Source organism: Parasteatoda tepidariorum, chromosome 9, assembly GCF_982258835.1.
Source record: "Parasteatoda tepidariorum strain Cologne lab strain chromosome 9, Ptep-v5.0, whole genome shotgun sequence".
NCBI lineage: Eukaryota > Metazoa > Arthropoda > Arachnida > Araneae > Theridiidae > Parasteatoda > Parasteatoda tepidariorum.
In genome coordinates, this window is record NC_141763.1 from 43238243 (window position 1) to 43256925 (window position 18683).

At 28.5% G+C, this 18683-nt stretch overlaps 1 protein-coding gene across 1 annotated transcript in view; it reads left to right on the forward strand.

The window, feature by feature from the left end:
* The window catches only part of LOC107448262 (nose resistant to fluoxetine protein 6), a 107114-nt gene that overhangs the window by 32888 nt on the left and 55543 nt on the right, over positions 1–18683 (forward strand). Inside the window, exon 2 of the mRNA XM_087151688.1 lies at positions 15749–15972. Coding sequence (XP_087007814.1) covers positions 15749–15972 — 224 coding nt within the window. The remainder of the gene's footprint in view (positions 1–15748; positions 15973–18683) is intronic.

The window sequence follows — 18683 nt, forward strand, 5'->3', positions numbered from 1 at the left end:
AACTGGTAATCAAAGTATTTCTTTAGCAGTTTATTTGTGGGCGGAATTATAATTGTTTGATTTATTTAATTCACCATTACTTTGTTCAAAATAAAACTATTTAGTTATACTTTGAATTAACATTGATTATATATATGATTAAACTAACAATAATTAAAATAAAAGCAAAGCAAGTCTGTCAAATTAGCAAAGACTACATTTAAGTTACCGTTTTTTATTTAATTGCAACTTGATTCTGATTTTGTACAAATGCTTTTCTGAATCACCCGTCCCCAAGGGGTTAAACAAGTGATGCTTGCCAAGTTTCTGTTACCCTCTTTAAATTTTCTGTGACCCACAGATACAGCGATTAAGTTCTTAGAAATCTTAGTTTTTTAAAAACGAAAAACAGTATGAAAACAATTAGGCTTTTAATTCATGCTTAAAGAGGTATGAAAATATCTAAAAAGGGTATAATGTACAATTATATCCTATTTAGTAAGAATGTTAGTTCTTCTTCATTATCTGTACCTTATTAACGAGTTTTCTTCTTCGAAATATCGACAATTAATTGTAATGTTATACGTAATAAGAGGGTTGGATTTCATTTTCCTCGATAATGATAGATCACTTTATTCTAAGTAATCGCGTAGATCATTAATTACAAGTAAATGATTGTTTTCATTACATAATTAATTGAGGTTTATTATCAAATGAAAAAAATCGATTTGAAAGTTCTTATGAATTCCGAGAGCTTTTAATCATAGAATATTGTATGCGATGGATAAATCATTGCATTTCACAGCGTTTACATTTCTAACAAAATATTTAAGAACATAAAGATTTGAATCCGCATACACTTGCTACATTGTACTACCTAAGAGAATAAAAACCAACTTATTAAGCAAGGTGTTGCATAACGGCAGTCCTTAATATATATTTTTGGAATCCTTATCAAAATAAGGTTTAAAAAAAGTATGTGGTTTGGAATTTCCAAAATAATATTTTAAGGGAGGGAAGAAAAAAAACTAGGATCGTAATTTAATGCATCACTTCTAAGGATAAAGGAACTGAAACCAACAAGCCCTGTTCGGATGAACGGAAAACGGTGAAGGTCCGATCATGAGATCAGAGAAGTTCGTTATTCAGAGAAGTTCGTTTTTCATTTTATATTCATTATCACAACCAACGTTTTTCCTGGACTCTATATTTACTTTCGTTATCTAAACTGTATAAGCGTTTCAAGTTATTAATTGCTGCCACTATAAACCCTTAACAGTCACGTAATAAATTGATGGGACAATGCAATAAACGTTTTCATTTTATTTCTTTTCATGTGCGTTAACTTAAATATTAACAAAAAAGAACAAAATAACTCGAAAAACTTCCAAATAATATTTTGCATCAAATCTTTAAAAATAACATGTTACTTTCGTGTTCATGTTCATGTACTTTCGTGTTCATGTACTTTCATGTTACTTAAAAATAACATGTTACATAAACTGCCACACATCCAAAATATCTAATACGAAAAAATATTATCCATCGTTGAAATCAAATTACAGGGAATCAGCCACATGATTTGAAAAAGCGCAATAAGTTCGATTGAGAGACATAAAATTCACTAGAAGTCATCGTGAGTCGCTGTGGCTTAGGGGATAGACTGTTCACCTTCTAATGAGGTGACCCGGTTCAAATCTTAGGGGTGGCTGGTTGGAACGAAATCTGCTTTCGGTTGACATCGACCACAATGCTGACGTAAAAGATCCTCAGGATTAGATACATCATGGGTTATAATCCCCTTGCTGTCAGGCTAATTGTGAGAGGCTTTCGTGTTCTTCCTCTTCATGTAACGCAAATACCGTATATTTTTGTATCGTGATCTGTCGTGCCAGCTACAATCGCCAAACAGATTTTAAAAAATAAATAAAATCATGTATGCGTTTGCCCTTGGGGTGGCTACGAGTTATACCTTCAAGTTGGCCTATTTCAGCGATTTTTTTTTTTTAAAAAATTTAGTTTCTCGCGGGACGCTGCGCAGGAGTTGCTGAGACTTGGCCATTATTCTGCCACAGATACGGAAATCTCCCTCAAGTACGGGTCAGTACCATCAAAAAGTTCTCCACGAAAGTTAATTTGTCCCATTCGATAGAGTTCCATTGTTTTCTGGGTAGGGTTCAAAATTACAAGTCTACGAAGTTGAACATTGATACTCGTGAACTCAGAATTGGGTCAGTTGTTCAACACCGGTTATAAAATAAAATATAAAATAAAAGTAATGGAACTAGTATTTTTTATTAACCTAACTTAAATCACTGTATTTAGCTTTATCACTATATCATACCTGCTAACTCTTCCGGATTTTCTCGAAGATTTTATTTTCATATTTAAAGTGGTAGTAATATATACTATTTTTTCTTTTATAAACTTATTTTTAAATGATTTTGATCACCACTATTATTACAAAAATGAAGCACATATATTAATATGCGTTATTATCATGGTTGTCAACTTAAGTTTTTTCAAATGCAACGTATTTGCTTGCTTAAAATTGAAGTTTTAATTCCATTTTAATACCACTGGGAAAAATGATAATGGAAGGGATTAAAAGTTGGCAGGTATGCTATATTAACCTAACTTAAATCACTATATTTAGGCTGACTACATTAAGCAAATTTATTTAATACATTATTAACTTCGACTATTTTACTATTAATATCAGATTAGTTTACAACTTCCTCTTCCTTTTGCTTCCCTTAGGCTATTTTGATGTACAAAATCCATTAACGTCAATGTTTTATTCCCTTCCAGAGACGTAATTAATTATCATAAAATTTTATTTTGTATTTATTTAAATAAACATTATATCTGCATAGAAGATGGTATTGAATGTCATCCTTGAAGTAACTTTCATGACACTAGGATTTATTGGCAGTGAAAAAAAGTGTTGAACATACATAAAGTTGTGCATGAGAAGCACATAAATGTGTACAATAACAATACTTACAAATGAACATTAACGTGTTTCTCAATTTCAATTTTAACCTGATCACTTATCCACTATTAATCTAAGCAAGGTCAATTTATTATTGCTTTTAAGTATTTTTTTATACTTATACGTAATTGCTCACATTATTCTATCGTACTACTTGTTTTTGAAGGAATTTGTTAGATAAAAACCGGTCTTAAGTAGTTTTTGTTTTTAAAAAAATTCTGGATCTATTTATCCATAAAATAATTTTTGTTTGTCTAAATGTAATATGCTGCGTAATTGTAATAAGTTTGTAGCGATAATTAAAACCCAAAGTAATAGAAATAGCTACAATGAAGGATTTGAAAAAATACGAGAGCTTTAAAATTCTAAGTTATTTTAAAAAATGATATTTTGACATTACATATAAATTATCTAAAAGTTCATATGCAACACTATTTTTTTCCAGCTCTTCGTGGTGAGGCTTTTAAAATGTTGGCAAAATTACCCAAAATTCTGTAAGCTTTGGTTTTTAAATGCTTACCACTTTATAACATATTTCACAAAAAGCGTAGTAGTTAGCAAGCCAGTAAACATTTAAAACCCAAAGATTGCAAAATTTTTGGTAATTTTGCCAACATTTTCAAAGCCTCACTGCAATAGAACTGGAAAAAAATTGGCGTTGTATATGCACTTTTAAATCATTTATAAATAGTGGTGTGGAAAATAATTTAAATGAATATAAATAATACATTAACTTAGCTACCACTAGAATAAATATTTAGAAAAAGTGAAGAAAGCAATAAATTTATTTTTAAAGTTATTTTGTTCAGATGAATTAGTTGGAGCCCGTAGCGGGGCTGATGCTAAGATAACCAACACATATGAGTATGAGAAAGTTATTTTGTACTGATAAATAATTCATGTTTATAAATAAATTAATTATGAATTTTACTTCATGTTCTCATTTTTAAAGTGTTTACAAACTAAATTTAAGGAGTTTTAAATTTTATCTCTTACCCATTTCGCATATACAACAATATACACAAGGCTGCCAACCTTCTGTGCATTTTCGGAAATTTTTTTCGAGTGGTAGCTAAGTTTATATTTTAATGTATGAATTGATGTTTTAAAATTTTGATTTTATATATATATATATATATATATATATATATATATATATATATATATATATATATATATATATATATATATATATATATATATATATATATATATATATATATATATATATATATATATATATATATATATATATATATATATATATATTAATTATTGGTACTAGTTGGCAGTTATAGCGAGGCTTTTAAAATGTCGTCTAAATTTCTAAAAATTCTGTAAGCTCTAGTTTTTATTGTCTACCATTCTATAAAATATTTCGTCGCACTGTAAATAAATAATTTTAATAATTATATAAAAGTTCTAACTATATTTGTTATAAATATTGTGTGTTGTGAAGTTTAAACATTTACTGCTGGCATTTGTAAATTATGTTGTTATTTTGCGACAATACAATCTAAATTATACAGAACGTATGCTTTTGCACCTTTCTTCCGGAAGAAGTAAACTTATTTAAAACAACCACTACCTGTTGACAGTTATACCGTCCATACACTAAATAATTTTTTCATGTTGCCAAAAAAAGTGGTAACTAACTAGAATTTACTTACCTCGAAAAAAGGTGAAAATGAAATGTTTTTACTACCAATTTTTCATATTTTCCGATTAGTATTGCAGTAGCATATATATATATATATATATATATATATATATATATATATATATATATATATATATATATATATATATATATATATATATATATATATATATATATATATATATATATATATATATATATACATACATTGTATGCATGTATGTGCATACATTGCACGAATATAAGTTAGGAAAGCTTCGTAAGGTTGCGATTGATCCAGAAAAAGTGAATGGAAAAAAATTATTTTTGATTTTTTTTCGGGAAAATTAAACTGTTTGTGATTACTATCATTTATTTACAATACGTGATATATTTACTCATGAAAATTCAAATATTTTACGAAATTTTTCTAAGTGATAAGAGAAGAGTGGTTGTCACAAATAATTTACTCTTCCTGATAAGAAGGCCGTGAATATTGTTATTACCAGCGTTTCATCTTCTCCACATAAATAGCAGCCCTGGCTATGTGGGTTAAACTTTGCAATTATTACAGTAAAGACCCAAACATTACATTTATTTGTCCATTAAAATTTACTACTTTTAAGAAATCAATATTCTGGAAAAGCTCTGAGGACCGACCTTGATTAAAGTAGTTCTCAATCGTGCAAACCCCTGAGGTAAAAAGAATAAAAGAACTTTTGAATAACTGAACTACCTGTATTCTCATTCTATGCGGAAACTATATTTTTAGAGGAAATTGCGTTTATAAAATTTACATGACTTATTAATTGATTTGTTTATAAGTCAATTTTTATGTTATTTGTATTTTTAATGAGTTTATAATGTAAGGTAAATTTTTTTTTAAAAAATGTAGCTAGAGATTTGAAGAGACGTATGTACAAGGATAAGATAAAACAATAACGAAAAAAATTAAAATCGAAGTACAAAAACATCATATATTTTTTTAGAATAATACTAGTCTTATTAAGGATCGTTTATGCTACGAATTTAAGTTTAATAAAAGTATCCATAGTTAATTTATCATCTAATGTCATATCTAATGATGTCATAACTAAGTTAATATTTGATAATGCCACAGTTTAATACATTATGTTGCATACAAAAATTTATAAAAGTTTCCATTGTTTAAGAGTTTATATTTAATAATATATGCAATTCCTTAGTGTTCTTATGTCAAATATTTAGAATAACAAACCTATTACTAATGATTTTTTATTTCTATTAAACTTTATTTTCTAAAAGTTTTCACTATGTTTAACTTTACAAAAGTTTTCGTACTTTAATATAGTTTATACTTATTTTTTAGATTAAAAATACCTAATTATTGATTCTTCCATTGCCACGAAATTAAACTTTATGAAAGCTTTTATAGTTTGTTATGTTTAGAAAAAAATTTACTCAATTCAATAATATTTATATATACAATATCAATATAAAAATTAAAAACAAAAAACACTTTCCTATTTCATATTTAATAAAAGCTTTTCTAATTCTTTTAATGTTGCTAATTTAAGTTTCATAAAAGTATGCTTCGAAATTAAACTTAATGAAGGCTTTTATAGTTTGTAATGTTTAGAGAAAAATTTACTCAATTCAATAATATTTATATATACAATATCAATATAAAAATTAAAAAAAAAACATTTTCCTATTTCATATTTAATAAAAGCTTTTCTAATTCTTTTGATGTTGCTAATTTAAGTTTTATAAAAGTATGCTTCGAAATTAAACTTAATGAAGGCTTTTATAGTTTGTAATATTTAGAAAAAAATTTACTCAATTCAATAATATTTATATATACAATATCAGTATAAAAATTTAAAAAAAAAACATTTTCCTATTTCATATTTAATAAAAGCTTTTCTAATTCTTTTAATGTTGCTAATTTAAGTTTTATAAAAGTTTTTTTCAATACAAATAGAAAATAAGTTTTTTTCCTTCTTCAGTCTACATCTAATAACGTACTTAATATGTAGTATTTGCATAAACGCATAGTAGTATTTGCATAGTTAATGTAGTATTTGCATAAAGGAATGTAATTTAACACTTTAGCCACTAAAAAGGCAGGTTCTACGCATTGACGCTGAATTTTACTAAAAATATTTTTCATACTTTTTCATTATTTAGTACTTGTTTAGTTCAAAGTAAATGAAAAAAATTATATTTATCATTTTAATAATTTGTGGTAAAGAAGTACAGCATGAAACACTGCTGTCTTTTTCTGCTTTAAAGATAAAATCTTCTAAAATCTGTTTATTTCCAAACAATAGTTTTCAAATTTGTACTTATTTGCAATCTTACTTATTGTACTTATTTATAAGGTGAAATGTACTTATTATAGATGAAAAAGATTTTTTTTCAAACTAGTTATTTTTGGATTTTATATTTTAGTACAAATATAATTCCGATAATCTAACAGGTTTTTTAGTAACTATTCTTATAAATAAAAATTATCGTTTTTATTTTTGCAATCGTATATATTTTTGCTTCTAATTAGAGCGTTAGAAAAAAAATATACATGGGATATCGGTGTCCCATTTGCGTCAAAGAGTTGAAAAATATATTAGTAAAGTAAACAAACAATTACTTTTAGTTTGAGATTGAAAAATGTTTAAGGTACTAAGTAATGACGCAAAAGCAAAGAAAAATTTGGAATCAAAACAGGAAAATAATAACTTCCTCTTTAGAATAACAGTGTTATTTATGATCATTTGCATTTTAAAATTAGATAAGCTTTATGAAAGAATGAATTGATATAAATAATTTGCATTCAAATTACATGGCCGCAAATCAACGTTATGTGTATAAATGTAGTGTCTCTTATCTATAATAGTTAATGAAAAGATGTTCCTTCTCGTTCATGTTTTAAAATTAGATAATCTTCTTGAAAGAATTGATTTATATGGATAATTTACATATAAATTACAATGCTTCAATCAAATATATGCATATAAATGTAGTTTTTCTTCAGAATCACAGACTTTAGTGAGATAGTCCTTTATTTATGTTTTAAAATTGGATAAAAAAAAGCATCATGAAAGCATTGATAGTTTACATTTTATTGCAATACTTTAAATCAACGTTATGGATATAAAATAAATGTAGTGTTTCTTTAATATTAAAGTTATTTGTTGGATATTACTTCATTTATGTTGTAAAGTTAGATCAACTTTATAAAAGCATTCATCATTAGTTTTCATGCATTGAAGCTAGTTTACATCTTATTAAAATGCCTTCTACCGCTATGTGCATAAATATTGAGGGGACTGGAAAGTAATGTCGTCTCGGCGCATTAAATATTCTTAGTCTTAAAAACCAATATATTTTTTCGATTCATTTTCGATCCGGCATTGAAAAGTTGTTGCTAACGAGGCTGAAGACATTATTGATTAAAAATAAAATCTTGATAATAAATATCAAATGCATCGAAACGGTATTACTTTCCGGTCCCCCTGATATAGCGTCTCTTTAATATCATAGCTATTAGAAAAATGTTCCCTTATTTGTGATTTAAAATTAGGTAAGCTCTATGAAAGCATTGATTTTTATGGATAATTTAACTAAAATTGCGATGCTTTAAGTTAAAGTTATGTATGTAAATAAAGTCTCTCTTCAATATTACAGTATTAAAATATCCTTCAAATATATTGCAAAGTTAATTAAACGTTTTGAAAGCATTTATTGTTTTTGATAGTTTACATTCTAGTGCAATGCCTTCAACGCTATGTGCATTAATGTAGTGTCTCGTGAATATCATAGTCATTTGAAAATTATTCCTTCATTTATGTTTTAAAATTAGAGAAACTTCAAATAAAAACAATGATTTTCTTATGAGTTAAGGCATTACAATTTAGATGTGAACTACATCTAAATTTTAATGCCTTAACTCAACGTTATGAAAATAACTGTAGTGTTTCTTTAATATTACAGTTATTACTAAGATATTCATTCTTTTATCTTGCAAAATTGGATAAACATTATGAAAGCATTAATTGTTTGCCTCTTTTTGCAATGTCCTTAAACTGTCAGCCAAAAAAAAAAAGAACAAAGAGGATTACACTTTTAACTTTTTAACGGTTAGTCAGATTTTCATTCTGTAAAGTATTTTTATAATGTCTCAAAGCAATCTCTTAAAATATGTATAACAGTTAAATGTAACTGTAACCCTTATTAGGACGAAAAACGTACTTTTTCTGTAGATACCATTTTTCATCAGATTTGGATTTATTATGCAGATACGTCCCTAAAATAAGGGTCCCAAGGGTAAGGGGGAGGAGGAATTGACAAAGTTTTAAAATGTTGGCTGTTATAGTTTCACCGCTATAACGGTTCAAAACTTTTTTACTCTAATATTATTTTAATGTGTCTTTCTGTTCACATCTTTTGAATGATTGGTAAAATTACAATAGTTCTTTCGCAAAAAGTTATAAACCCTAAGCCTAAAGTCAAATATGTAATGTAAGGTGAAATTTAGATGAATTAAGTAATTTTTATTAATTAATTTGTTAATGATGAAATAATTTTGAATTGTAAAGGTATAAAATTTCTTACATATTCAGAATTTTCAAATTTTTTAAACCAAATCTAGATTTTCATGCCATTTGATCAACAAAAAAGAGCTTAAAAACTAATTAAAAAATTCTATTATGGAATGGTATTGAAATGAATCCCCAGTTTGAAATTAAATCACCAAATTGCGTTACTTCATTTTATGTCATACGAGTTAACTTATAAATAAAAGATTTAATTCATTCTTTAATTATTTATACCTCTGAAATTAAGAAATGCCCAGATTTTTAAGAGTTTTGTAGGTAGAAAACTATGGTATGTAGTCATCTTTTTTTTTTAGTTTGATATTTCTCCTTTATTTAAAATTGTGTGTTTTAAATTTTAAAAATTTTTCCAACCGTCTTCATTAATAATCTAGTAACGGATTCATTAAAACATTTTTTCCCACAATAGTGCCACTGCTTTCTTAATTTTGGAGGATTACGTTTTTCAGAACCTACATCAGGTAAAACTTTTTGAAGGTAGAGCAATTATATTTTCTACTAAAACATTCTGATTAATTCGCAAGTAGCCGCTTGACTTTAGTGTTTTAGATTAAATGTTAATAAAATATTGAACAAAGCTCTGCAACAAGGCTTAGTTATTTTTCTACGTAGCTGCCTATATTGACGGAATTAAGTTACGTAAATATCGCAGGAAAAAAAATCTTCCGTGAGAGTGCTAAAATTGGCACCTACATGCTTTCTTTATTCCTTGGCTAAGTTCTTTTTCTATGTAGCTGCTAACTGTCACTTATGTTATTGAATGTGATTTGAAAATGTTTAAACTTTCTGGATACATAAATTAATAAAACATATAAACACTCTGATAATTATATATTTATGTTTATAAATGATTTTAAAAATAAAGCAATTGCTGCGGTATTAGCGGAATATGGTTCCGCAAATACCACAGAAAAATATCTTCCGTGAGAGTGCTAAAATTGGCAACTACATGCTTTCTTTGTTCCTTGGCTAAGCTCTTTTTCTTTTTCTACGTAGCTGCCGACTGTCACTTTTGTTAATGAATGTCATTGAAAGCGTTTTAACCTTCAGGATATATAAATTAATAAAACATATAGAAAATCAGATAATTTTGTATTTATGTTTATAAATGATAGCAAAAATAAACTAATTGCTGCGGTATTATCGGAATTTAGTTCCACAAATACCACAGAAAACTATCTTCCGTGAGAGTGCTAAAATTGGAAACTACATGCTTTCTTTGTTCTTTGGCTAAGTTCTTTTCCTTTTTCAACATAGCTACCAACTACCACTTATGTTACTGAATGTGATTTGAAAATGTTTTAACTTTCCGGTAACATACATTAATAAAACAAATAAACACTCTGATAATGATGTATTTATGTTTAGAAATTATTGCAAAAATAAACCAATTGCTGCGGTATTATCGGAATATAGTTCCGCAAAAACCGCAGAAAAATATCTTCCGTGAAAGTGCTAAAATTGGCAACTATATGCTTTCTTTGTATTAAAAGTACTATTGTATTAAATACAATAATCAATCGCTTATGAATATATCATAATTTCAAAGGCAAATAAAAGGATGTTATTGCTTAAAAAATCATTGAAAATTCAATGCAAAGGGCACTCATGATAATTCATTTTAGCTTTACTTAGTGCAAATCGCACATAAAATTTCAGAAATATATATTAGTATATATTAATCATATTATTAATAAATATATAATTTTAAATCTTTTTTTCCTGCAAGAAAGCAGTTACGATATTATTATATTCAAATTATGTAGCTGAAACCGTTCGAAGGTCGTGGAAGGTACAATTATCACCAATTTTAAGAGTCCATGGTAAATTATTTTACTTCTTTTATTATGGGTTTCCATTTGTTAATAACGTCAGCTCTATTGAAGTACGTTTGAATAAAATTGGTCACCATTTGCCAGTTTCAGAAAACGCATAAAAAGTTATTATAGGTGTAATTCCTTTTGCAGTTTGTACATAGTATTATTTCATTTTCATAACCGTCGTTGAACAGCCGACCCAATTTTTGGGTTTACGACTGCTAATGTTCGATTGCGATTTTGCGATAAACGAGTATTTTATTGAATTTTTATTACTTTGTTTTATTACTGATGTTCCGTAGCTTTATAATTTTGAACGCAATCCAACGCAATTGAGCTAAAATCCGTAGTTTTGTAATTTTGAACGCAATGCAGAAGACATGGGAGCTTCTGTATCAATCATTTTATAAATTAAAAAAGTTGAAGTCAGTAAGCTCCTTCTTTTTCTTTCTTCCTTTTTGAAAGTCGTTCTCCTATTTAAATCGAACTATTAAGTCATAAATACTTTTAGTGGACCTTAGCATCGAAGTTCAACGGTCGTTCAAAAACATTCGAAATAAGGCTATTTTATAGTATAATTTTAACAGTCAATACTTCTTTGCTAACTGTGAACCACAAAGGTATATCTGTCTGTGAATACATACTAATGAGTACTAACTGAAAAAATATATTGGTGATGTGCAGTGTCCCCCCCCCCCAAAAAAAAAAAAATTGGACCACCCTGAATAAATTTTGAGGAATCTTAATGGCTCGTAGGTGTGACCTCAAATATGCTAATTAATTAGTGCACAGGATATTTTAAGTTCCGAAATCAGACACAGTAACGTACTTTCTCTGAATAAACATGCCTTTTTTTCTACGGATTCGGTTTTTTGACTCCCAAATTATAAGGGGTACCCGCAATCCGGGAAATATGGTTCCCATAGTTTGATCTACAGATAATTGAAAGTGAGAGGTCCACATTGGTACATTAAGTCACAGTAACGCTGTCACATTAAAATACATGCATAAAAATAACAAAATTTGACTTAGCTCCTTTTCATACATTTTCAAATACCTCTTCATTTCTCGGGATTTGAGTATAACTTGTTATCTTAACACGTTCACGCCGGGAAAAGTGAAAATAATGGCACGGAAAAAGAGAAAATACTGGTGGAAGAGCTATTTCAATATTAGATAATGTTCGGGAGGAGTTAATCTATTCTCAACAATAACAATTCACTGTAAGGAAATTTAGTACGACGAAGAAGCAATTCAATATAAAAATTGCATCCGTTAAAATCAATTGGGAGTTATGGATTTTTATTATTCCCGGAAAAGAACTAAAAAATGAAATTTATTGTTACCAGTTTTTACTCCGGTGCGCTGCCAAGATGAGACAATCTAGCGTAACCCACCGGTGGGTCACCCCGGTTAAACAAAACTTTTAGTGATTTGCATTTATTTAAAGTACCAAAAAGTAAGAAATTTGGTTTTTAGCTGTGTCGACAAAATTGAAAAAAAATTAATAAAAATAATATTTCTACCTTATATTTTTCTAAAAGCAATTCGAATGCTTTTAAACGTCATGTTAACTAAAAATTATGTTTTGTAGAAACCTAAATTTATAATTACGTTTATACCTGCACGCATATATTTACTATAAGTTTTAGCTTCATTTTCAAGAAAATTCTTTTTACCTCCAAATAAAATTAAAACATAATATTTTTATATAGAAAGAAAATTGTATTTACCATAAAAAAAAGAACGAAAAGAAAAAAATTGTAATCTTATTAATCGACTAGATTAAGTGCTCACGGAATGAAAATAAAATTACATGACGTCAACAACGGCATTGAAAAAAAATAATTAATTAGGCAGATAAGAACTATGCTTCTTACAAATGTTATCGGTCGAGGATAAATTATAGAAGATAGAAGTTTTTTTTTAATAATGAATAGCTTCGTATTAAAATAATAATATATTTTAGTTCCTTAATTTACTTAACACCTGAACTTAGGATGAAATTAAGCTCTATATATAATTAAGCCTTAGACATATTAGAAGATTAATGTGAAATATTTATCCCGCTTACATAATTCAGCAATTAATTTCATAATTTTTTTTCCTTAACTTCAAATATAGAACAGAAAACAATATTGGTACTAAATTTCGGTTTTTGACTAATCTTGAGGGATCATATTTTCCAGATTTGTTTCACTTTTAGCTTTGATGCTGCTGTTGTTAATTTACGTCGCACTAGAGCTGCACAATGGGCTATTGGCGACGGTCTGGGAAACATCCCGGAGGATGATCCGAAGACATGCCATCACAATTTTGATCCTCTGCGGAGGGGATGGCGTCCCCGCTTCGGTAGCCCGACGACCTGCGCGCGAAGTCGAGCACCTTACGGTAGCACACTTTAACGAGGACCAATACCGCACCCCCTCGTTCCCTACGCAGACTGATCCAAGTGGTCACCCACACGCACACTGACCGCAGCCAGTGATGCTTGACTTCGGTGATTAATAAATTAAAAAGAATAAATGAATTTTAGAACAAAGGATTATTGTTTATATAACGTTGTAGTTTAATTATAAGATTGCTTTTTTAATTATAAATGTTATAGTTACCAGTATTTTTAGTTATTTATTAAAATTATCTGCCCTAGGAGAGTATTAAAAATGGCTTCGCAATATCCTAAGTACCTAGGTTTTTCTCTTTTATTCAAAGAAACCCTTTTAAATTGAAAAAAAAAAATGTGGAAAAAATGCATTTTTGAAAATTATAGATTTAGGGGAACATTGGCTAAGCAAGATTTTAAAGAATCTACGTTAATCCCTTTTATCCAAAAAAAGAAAACTCATTTCAAATTTAAATAAAAGTTGTATGAAAAATTTTATTTTTTAAAATTATGAGGCTTGGGGAGAATTAGGAATGGCTCCGCGAGATCCTAAAGTAGAGCCATGCTCATATGTGGTGGTTATCTTAGCATCAGCCCCACTAGGGGCTCTAACTAATTCATGTGAGTGGGAATAAATAAAAAATCGCCGAAGCGCAAATGAATGGTGAAATTGGGGTTCAGTAATATTTACTGGGTGAAAATTAAAATTAAGTAGCGAGATTAAACAAACAAATTTAAGAGAGAGAAGAGGTTTTTGTGGCAGACTGCCTCGCCTCCCTTCGAGGTATTACCCCCGAGCTTCTCAGGTGCACAGTAGCCACATAGCCTCAGAGAAAATGAAAAATGCATGATAATACATGCGCAAAAATATATGCAAGTATTTGCAATTATTTACAAAATTTACGGGACAAAACTCCATCGGATAGGAAAAAGGCGGTGGCCGGGCTATATTTTATATTGTCTTTGATTAGCTTAAAATCAAAGTTTTTAAAGTAGTTGCATGTATCACAGGAGAGTGCATCTCTGAAGAAACTTGCACATAGTTCAGCTATATGCGCATCTACTTTGTTGATTTTTAAATCTCTTCTTAGATCTTTCATTCTCATGGATCTGGGGGCTCCAGTGATGTATCTGAGAAATTTGTTTTGAGTACTCTCCAGTTTCTTCTTTTGAGTATCCTAAAGTAGAGACGTTATTCCCTTTTATTCAAATAAAAAAAAATGTCTTTTAAATTGGAAAGACAAATGTGGAAAAAATTGCATTTACAGTATGCATATATTTGGTTGACAATAAAAACATGTGTCCCAGACTACTAATAACCATATATGGCAACGTTACTTTTAAAAAGTAACGAGTAAAAGTACAAGTATTTTTAAAAAAAGTAACGAGTAAAAAGTAAAAAGTTCTTATTTTAAAAAGTAACGAGTAAAAAGTACAAGTAAAAGTACAAGTACTAAGCAAAAAAAAAGTAACGATTTAAAAGTACATTTCTAGGAAATCGAAAATTCAAAGTTACCTGAAATTTCATTGAATAATATTCTTATATTCTTTAATGTTTTCGCAAAATTGTTGTTATTTATTTAATTATTTTTAATTTTGAAAGTTATGGATATTAATTTATTTTTAAATTCGCAAGAATATTATAATATAATTTTATAATGTAATCGTATAATATAATTTTAAAATCAAATATAATTTTAATATCAAACTTTTTATGGATTTGCACGAAAAAGAAATTTTATCTATTGACTTTAATTTTTAGTTTATTATTTTTATTTAATTAAATTACCATTGATTTAAAATTGTTTTACTCTTTAGAAACGCGTTTTAAAAACACAAACATAAACAAAGCAAACAGATAGCTTTGTGATCTTTGAGCTAGTAAAAAATAATTGAATGTGTAGTATAAGTTGAAATAGAAGGTATTTAAACACGAAGTTAGCTGTGAATGCATATATATTGCATTCACAGTTTTTTTTTTTTTTTTTTTTTTTTTTTTTTTTTTTTTTAAGAAAGCTTACCGAGTTTTAGAAAAAAGTAACGATTTCATTCGATATTTCCGCTACAAATACTTTTACTTTTTCCCTAAAAAAGTAACGAAAGTACAAGTAAAAGTACTAAATTTAAAAAGTAACGAAGTACAAGTAAAAGTACGTACTTTTTACTTGTACCGGCGGTACAAGCAACGAAAGTAAAAGTACTGCCATGTATGCTAATAACTGGCTTACGTAATATTTGGAAGGCACAAAAGTTTAATTGTAAAGACAGGATGTTCAATTGTTAGTAACAAATTTTTTGATGTAGTTTCGCATAAATTAATTTTTCTATTTGTTTTTATAGTGCTTGATTCATCGGGTCGCATACCAGAGGGATTTTTGCAAGGAACGGTAACGTCCATGGGAAATTATGATGAATGCTTGGCCATCAACGTAAATGAAACGAAATTGAAGTTGAGAGGACAGTACTGCACTATTGAAATACACCCACCTCTACCTGTCTGGAAACCATTCACACCACTACATCAAACTGTACCGGAATTACTCAATATTTCTGCTCCAGATTCAGTAAGTATTCTGCAGTCAAATTATAAATTCATTGTTGAAAACTTTCATTCGCATGTTTTTGTTTGATGTATGTATGCCATACTTATGCTCTCTCTAGCATTTGAAGTTTGAGAGGAATATTTTTTCCCAGTGGTAGAGTATTTAAGCAGAAATTTTTATAAAGTTTATAGAAGCACAACCTCTGACCCTTTATGAATTTATTTAAATAATTTATATGCGATGACGAACAAAATTGTTTTATTTCTAATTTATTCAAATGTATAGATTACATTTGCTAGAACTAGGAAAAGCAATGACTGAAACTACGGAAATGTTTTAGAACTAGTGGGCTGAACCCCCTGTTCGCTAACCCCCGAAAATTGCTACGCAATCTTATATGGTTTGCTTCGCAAACCAAGCTCGCTTCGCTGGTACATTGCAAATGCACAAAATTCTAAGAATTCAAAACAATCATTCAAATCCATATAAAAACTTTTTTTTATAAAAAAAATAACATCTTTTTAGTAAGACCAATAGTAACCGACCTACCCCCGAAGGAGTTTGCGGATAAGGGTTTCACCCTTTTGCACGTGACTAAATACTTCCAAACTACAGAAAAGTAAAAGTACAAAATTAAAAAGATTAAAACATATAGGAAAAATCCCAAACTCGAAAAAGTAAAATAAAAAGGAATAAAAATTAAAAGTGCTTAAAACATCAAAGTGGATAAAATCAACCGACAATAAAAGTGTCAAAAATACAGGTAAAAACATATAAAAGTAAGGTCAGGTAAAACATCAAATGGTAAAATATGAAAAATCACATTAAAAAACAAATAAGACTAAAATAAGCTTAGTAGAATAAATAAAATAGTCGACTAAAAGTTCAAGTGTTCCCTTTCAAGGCTAAGTGCCTCTAAGACTAAAAATGTTCTAAGGTAAACCAAAGTTTCACTGAGAGGATAACACTCAAAGATGACACCAGGTAAGACAGAGGGTGCTGAATTTGACCAAGAGCAAGATTTCATTTCGAATGTCCCATGTATAATGAAGATGCCAGTTCAAGGGGAGAAATAAAGTCATGGAAGCGGCAAGTGCCGAAGTAAAATACTAAAAGCAGAAATTTAAAACCAGAAAACCTAAAAGCCGAAAGTTTAAAAATAAATCTTTTTAGTAAATATTAAGTCATTAAAATAAATTTGAATTCAAATAAATGACATGCAATTCGTTAAACCTATTAGAAATGAGCTATAGTATAATTCGTGGTATAAATCAAAAATCGTCAAATAAATTTGTAATATATAAATTCGACAACGCACTTTTGACAAAATACTAAAATAGAGATCTATCGACAAAGACTACTCACTTCTGCCTAGCTCAATAGTATGAGATTGTCGCAGCTGATGCTCTCTGGTTATTTCAGTTTCCGTTTTTAAAAGCGCTATATGTTGAGCCACCTCAACTAGATTTGGCATGTGACATTTTTAGCGGCAATTGGGTATAATATTAAAAAAAACACAACTACTTCCACTTAGTAGCAATAACATTTACCATGACGCAATGCTAAATTCTATGCCACTATCCACATAAATCAATTATTAATCAAAAATCGAATATCAATTACTTTTCTTTATAATGCAATAAAATCTGGCGAGCAGCTATTTAAACGATCAAACACTTCGCTTGTTTATTTGTGGCTTGAAGTTAGGCTCGCAGAAAATGCCGTTCATGGGTTAAATTTAGTAGGAATAACACAACCTGTGACGTAGGCTATAGTATACCCAATTATGGTCGATTCGCCGTGTAAGAGAAATAGTAACGAAAACAAAACAAAGCAAAGGTTGCCACCGGCGGAAAAGAAATACTGCCAAAATTTGGGAGCCACGTAAGAGAATTATATATATTAGATATAAAGTGTATGCATACTATGTTTCATGTTTTTCTTTAAGAAAATCAGAGTTGAAAGTAAGACAGTAAAAATGTAAAACAGGTAATAAGCCATATTATTTATAGTGGTTTTTGTGAGACAAAATAAGCTTTCATTTTTCTTTCTCATAAACTATTGATTTATTTTCTCTTTGAAAGAAATCTTGGTATTTAAAAGATATTTTTAAATTTTAAAAAACAAGCCATAATGAAATGTTTTCCTCACAAATTTTTTTTTCTCTTTTCCGTCTTGATTTATATTAATTTCTATCCCTGATGAAAATTCTGAACAATAAGTGACCCCCATGTGCTCTGTCTTAGGGTCAAGAAATTGTTTTTATTTCTACATACAGGGCTGTCTCGGACGACTGAAAATACAAAATTCAGCGACTAATAAAATTCAAAACTTTAATGAACGAGATTAAAATAAGCAATTTTCTACAGCATATTTTTTATCAGTTTACAAAAAGTTAGTAAAAATATTTTTGGTTTCAATAAGAACAATTTGAAACGTAAGCATAGTGGTAGTAGTTACAATTCAATAATTAAAGAAATCATCAATAAAAAAATGAATTGAGTTACCTTTTTTATATTTTACCTTTTTATTCGTTCATTGCATCCCCGTCTCTTTCCACGGTTGACTAAAAATCCAAAAAGTGGTGACTAATAAAATTCAAAATTCTATTTAAAGAGATTAAAATTGGTACAAGGTTCTCACGACCTTGAAAAAATGAATAAGGGGTACCTAAAATTTTTCAAGACTATAGAAAAATGCTTAAATTTACGAAATTATCCGCAAGGTATTTT